At 38.0% G+C, this 5182-nt stretch overlaps 2 protein-coding genes across 2 annotated transcripts; one reads left to right on the top strand and one right to left on the bottom strand.

Annotated features, from left to right (window-relative positions):
• The first annotated feature begins 4 nt into the window (after positions 1 to 4).
• On the top strand, positions 5 to 1487 carry LOC124341193. The gene is made up of 4 exons (XM_046794190.1): positions 5 to 256; positions 334 to 533; positions 612 to 981; positions 1050 to 1487. Exons 1-4 carry the CDS (start codon positions 155 to 157, stop codon positions 1410 to 1412), a joined length of 1035 nt encoding a protein of 344 aa, XP_046650146.1. The 5' UTR covers positions 5 to 154; the 3' UTR covers positions 1413 to 1487.
• LOC124341107 lies at positions 1472 to 3772 on the bottom strand. The gene is made up of 8 exons (XM_046794038.1): positions 3543 to 3772; positions 2926 to 3285; positions 2703 to 2863; positions 2404 to 2630; positions 2224 to 2335; positions 2102 to 2164; positions 1906 to 2039; positions 1472 to 1832 (listed from the first exon to the last, which is right to left on the bottom strand). Exons 1-8 carry the CDS (start codon positions 3667 to 3669, stop codon positions 1730 to 1732), a joined length of 1287 nt encoding a protein of 428 aa, XP_046649994.1. The 5' UTR covers positions 3670 to 3772; the 3' UTR covers positions 1472 to 1729.
• Positions 3773 to 5182: the final 1410 nt, after the last annotated feature.

The following is a 5182-nucleotide window of genomic DNA, read 5'->3' as shown; positions in this document are numbered from 1 at the left end:
AAACACAAAGCCTCCATCGCGGCATCGCCTCCATTATGCTCTATCGATAAAATATAGACAAGGGCTACGTTTTGATCTTTTGGATCCTCTGAATCGTTAATGTCGCCTCATTTTACTAATTCAATTGATTAAATGTTTTGTAGGAGATTAATAAATGGCCGAGACCACTGAGAAACGATTCAGTTGCAAGTACCCGGACTGCCTGTACAGCGAAGGTTCGCGATCGTATTTTCAGAAATATCGGTATTTAAAACAGGTAACAAAACATCTATAGTAAAACCTTGCTTTAAAGCTTCTCTTTCACATTTTCACAAAATATATTTTCTATTGCAGCATTATGATAAAGTACATAATAAGAAAATATATGAATGCCAAAAATGCTTCAAAAAATTCAGCACAACCACTCTTCAGAAAAGCCATATGAGTTATTGTGGCAGGGAATTCAAATGCTCTTGTGGTGTTGTGTACAAGAGTAATGAAGCACTTTTGACTCATGCAAAGAGGAAAAGTCATCCCTTAGGTCCTACACCAAGGTAATAAATATAGCAGCTGAAATTGACTTGCATGTTTCACTTCAACCTAATAAATATATATATTTTTGATAATGATAGAGCCATAGGAACAAATTCTACAAATAATGGAAATCAGATTCAGTCCCTCACCACTGCACCTTCAGTATCAATCAATTTTTCTGCTGGGTCACAAGTGATTATTTTGCATTCAAACAGCCAAATTTCAAAGGATTTCTTCAAATCTCAAAGCTTGTCTGAAAAAGGAACACAGGCATGTTCAATGCATTTAATGGATGCAGCTGTTTTCAGCAGGTTATCAGCTGCTGTTGCTTTAAGTGAACTAGCTTTAACTGGTCCTGCAAGTCAACTGTTTGAAAAAAGGGAAGTTTCAACTCAAACAGACAACAACATATATGATGTATGGTTGAATTCATCAGTTCAGGAAGAAACAAACAGTATGGAATCAAAGGTAAAAAGCTCATCTCATTTTTTTATCACTTTAAATTTAAAATAATGTTATATCATTCTCGGTATTAGATTCAAGACTTTGGTACGCAAACCGAGGAAGTTGATTTTAACGTGGTCTTGAATCCTGAATCGCCTCAGAACCCTTGCAGCCCATGGTTAGGTCTTATAGGTGCCGAAACTCAAACAGTTGATGAAGACGCAGTTTTACGACCTTTCAATCTATGCAATATACAAACCCAAACCCCGTGGAATGAAATGAGTGACGATGACACAACTGAGTTGGCACATACGGAAACGCAAACTCTCTTGTCCTCTTTTTTTTGCATGGATAGTAACGTTCCTGAATGCCACGGCGAGCGAAGAATAGGCTCGTTCTTCGTGAAACAAAACTCTGAAGATGCCGGAACCGACCCAATGGAAATCTTTGATTGAAAAATGAATCAAAACTTATGATGTGTAAATACCTAATCAATTTTCTGTCTCGAATAAAGTGGAATGGAAGATATATATATTTTCGCGCGTGTGCGTGTGCCAAAATTTATCTGTCATGTAGTAGGGACATTAATAAAGTAGAAAATAACACAAATCATATTAGGCGATAGGCAGATACGAAACAAACAATTGCTCGTTCAATCCTGCGGGCGGAATATCCTTGGTATAAAAGAGGAGCCAAAATAATACCAAATGTAGGAGACAACCGATTATGCGAGATCAATTTCGTATAATAATGGCTTTACAGTGATCGTCTACTACTTGTCTCGGTCACTTTTTGTTCGTACTTCTTCAATACGCTCCATACTCTGTAACGCCGCTGCTACAACGCGTAGATGATCTACACCAGCCAAAAGATCTCTACGAGTCGCAAGGGATTTGTTGTGTTAGGTAACTTATGTTTATGGTTGATCAGGATTACACTGTATATTACCTGATTGATCTTTCAGCACTATTGGCAGCTGTATGCAGCTCTTGTGCTGTGTGATTCAGGCTTCGCGATTGACTCGGACTAGTTTCCTCATTGTACTGTAGGCGAATGGCTTCTTGTAAGCTCTTCACTTCATCCTTTTTTATCAATCCAATTCATTTAAAAACTTTAATTTAGAATATAAAAATAATTTACTTACCTGAAGTCGTCGATTATCTTTTTTCAGCTGAGCGACTTGACTTTCTGATTGCGCGGCACGTTGCTATATAAGGATATAAATGCATTATCAATGGCTCACGATAAAATTAATATAACGAATACCGTGGCGATTTTCAAATTTGATTCTATCTGTTCCATGGATCGCTCCAAAGATGAAGTCTCTTCCGACTCCCTTCTGCGATGTTCCTCTAAAAGACTTTCAAGCCGCTCAATTCTATCACAAAACAGGGACGTTCTTATCTTAGTAATGAAAAGTACAATAAGATTACTAATTACGCCTACCGAGCTAAAGCCATCCGTTCATTAGCTGTACTCATCTCTAGTTGCTGTCGCAATCGTGCGTTTTCCTCCATTACAGAACTGTGAGGAGAGAGCTGGATTCCAGGGGAAGTTTCGTGTGAAGCTATCGTTTCTTGGTTTATTCGACCGGATTGCATAGGGCCGTCGGAGAGAAAATCAGGTAGTTGTGTTAGGCTGTTTACGTTCTCGTTATTGTTAATTTCATGCGCCTAGTAAAAGAAGCAATCAAATTATAATTATTCAAAATTTCTACAATCAAAAGCACTTATAGTGAGATCTACCTGTGCAGCATCAGGAAGGACTGGTTCTTCGTGCGGTTGTAGATCATTGAGAATCAAAGAAGAATTCAAATTTGCTAAATCCAGTGTACCCAAATGTTCAACATCATCTTCTACGTGTGACGACGCAAAATTTGCTATATCCAACGGTATTGGCATAGCTCCTATGAAATAAATAACTGTGAGCTATCTTTGAGTAATGGAAGGTTAGAGGAAAAAGTTATACCAGCTGCATGTATGGGGCTGTGACTTCTTGGAAGATCTAATGGACTGTCAGATGAAGTTGGATTGTTTCCAAAACTCTGATCTGGAACATGGTATCCATTCAAGTAGTTGGTTGAATTCAAATCATGTTCTACTCCAAGATAATCTTGAACAAAGTCAGGAAGTCCACAGGGACTTTTTACATCACTTTCCAATCCATGTCTGGAATTTCTTGATTTGGTCTTTGGTCTTGCCCCTCCACATCGATTGGCTTCAAACTCTTCTTCTGACATTCTGTGTTGATCTGGTTGGGGGCTTGGGCCAGTATTCTGAGTACGTCTCAAAAAATGCCTAAAGGAGAATGGGTTATCCTCCCTTGCACCTGTAAAATAATCAACAAGAGATGGATTTTATTTCCCAGAAATGAATTTCATGTAAACAAGAGCTTCATTAGTTGAATATGGAATAACGGCAATCACACCACAAATATTTTGGAAATGTATACAAAATCTGAGAATATTCTATTCCTTCAATTGCAATTTTGGTACTAATTTCTGTTGAAATAAAGAGGGAGCATGTAATAATGTTCTTAACGTTCTCTCGTACATCACGTAGATTGCAAGACGGTGTTGTGTTTACCTGTGGACGAACTGACCGGTGGGTTTGCAAATCCACCAATCGCTCCTTCATTCTGTTCATTGTTGGGATCGCGATTATCACTGGATTCAGTACTTTCACTCGTCTCTTTTACATCACCAGCATCCATGTTTTTTTCAATTAATTTGTTTCTTTTCTTCTTCTTTCTTTCTACCTCGCTGTTGTCGAAGTAGTAGAACTAATAACAAATAAGCACCATCTATGGGGATTCATTAAAAACAACTGAAAAATGCGCTTATAAATGGGTAAAATCTATTGCACTCCGGAGTCCGGAGCGCTCTAGTGTCAAAAGTGGCTATTGCACTCCGGAGTCCGGAGTCCTCTAGCGTCAAGAGTGGCTATTACACTCCGGAAAGGAAACATGTAGTACTTTCATTTGGCGGCGAATGGCATTCTGTTTCTGTGTTTTGAAATTTGAATGGTTTTTATTTGAATTCAAAATAAATAACAATCAAATATATTTGAATTTCACTAATAAATACAAATAGTCGGATAATGATAGTAGTAAGATGGAATTTATATTTAGTTATTGTTAACTTAGCTAAAGTACTATGTCCAACATTGAATCAGTACCTTAAAATTCAAATTGTAAATATAGTTAAGTGTCTCGCAACAGGAATAAAGGAGAATTTATAAAACATATCAATTCAGGGTGATATTTCTTGTTAACAATTTAAACTTCTTGCTCTATTTGCTAAGGTGTTACCACAATTCCTACTCACACAAAATTCTTCATAAGCCTCGATATCAATATCACCAAAAGGATTCATTGCAGTTTATATTACACAGAGATCATTATATTCAAAGTAAGGATTTAGACAGGTTGTTAAACACGCTATAAACACACGACATAGTGAGTCACCCTCTGACACCCCCTTACTTGCCTGAAGGTCGAGCCGGAATTCTCAGAACGGGGCTTCGAGGGGTTCTTTGTGACCTCTAAACGCATTGACCAGCAACTCACTATTTCTGCTGATTGATTCACACGTAACGTGTGATTCAGCTATATTACACAGAGATCATTCTATTCAAAGTATAAATTTAGGTTGTTAAACACGCTATAAACACACGACATAGTGAGTCACCCTCTGACACCCCCTTACTTGCCTGAAGGTCGAGCCGGAGTTCTCAGAACGGGGCTTCGAGTTCGAGGGGTTGTTTGTGACCTTGAAACGCATTGACCAGCAACTCACTATTTCTGCTGATTGACACGTAACGTGTGATTCAGCTGATTTCACGCTATAAACCATTCAATGTCCGTGTCCCTTATTCCAATAAACTAACAGCTAGACACGTCTTTCATATCTTGAAACAAAACAATACATAACTAAGTTAACATGCAGTTTCCTTTATTATAGTGAGAATATCAAAAGACATTTTAACTGAATTGTGAGTGCGAAAAAATACTTGGTATTTTCGTGTTCAGTTTCACTCGGTGCTTTGTCATCACATGAATGAACTGACAATGAAAAAGTAATTGATTTAAGAGAGGAAAGAATTGCCACATATGGCGGCGTCAATCAAAGATCCTTTAAGAGCGGAATATGGAAGCGCCTTGTCCTTTGATGATGGGTTGCTTTGGGTTCAAACGCCGAGAAGAATAGAGCAAGAAGTTGAAATGT

The sequence above is a fragment of the Daphnia pulicaria genome, chromosome 5, assembly GCF_021234035.1.
Source record: "Daphnia pulicaria isolate SC F1-1A chromosome 5, SC_F0-13Bv2, whole genome shotgun sequence".
Lineage (NCBI taxonomy): Eukaryota > Metazoa > Arthropoda > Branchiopoda > Diplostraca > Daphniidae > Daphnia > Daphnia pulicaria.
Note: the sequence above shows the minus strand (reverse complement) of the source record. Positions and strands in the feature narration are given on the sequence as shown.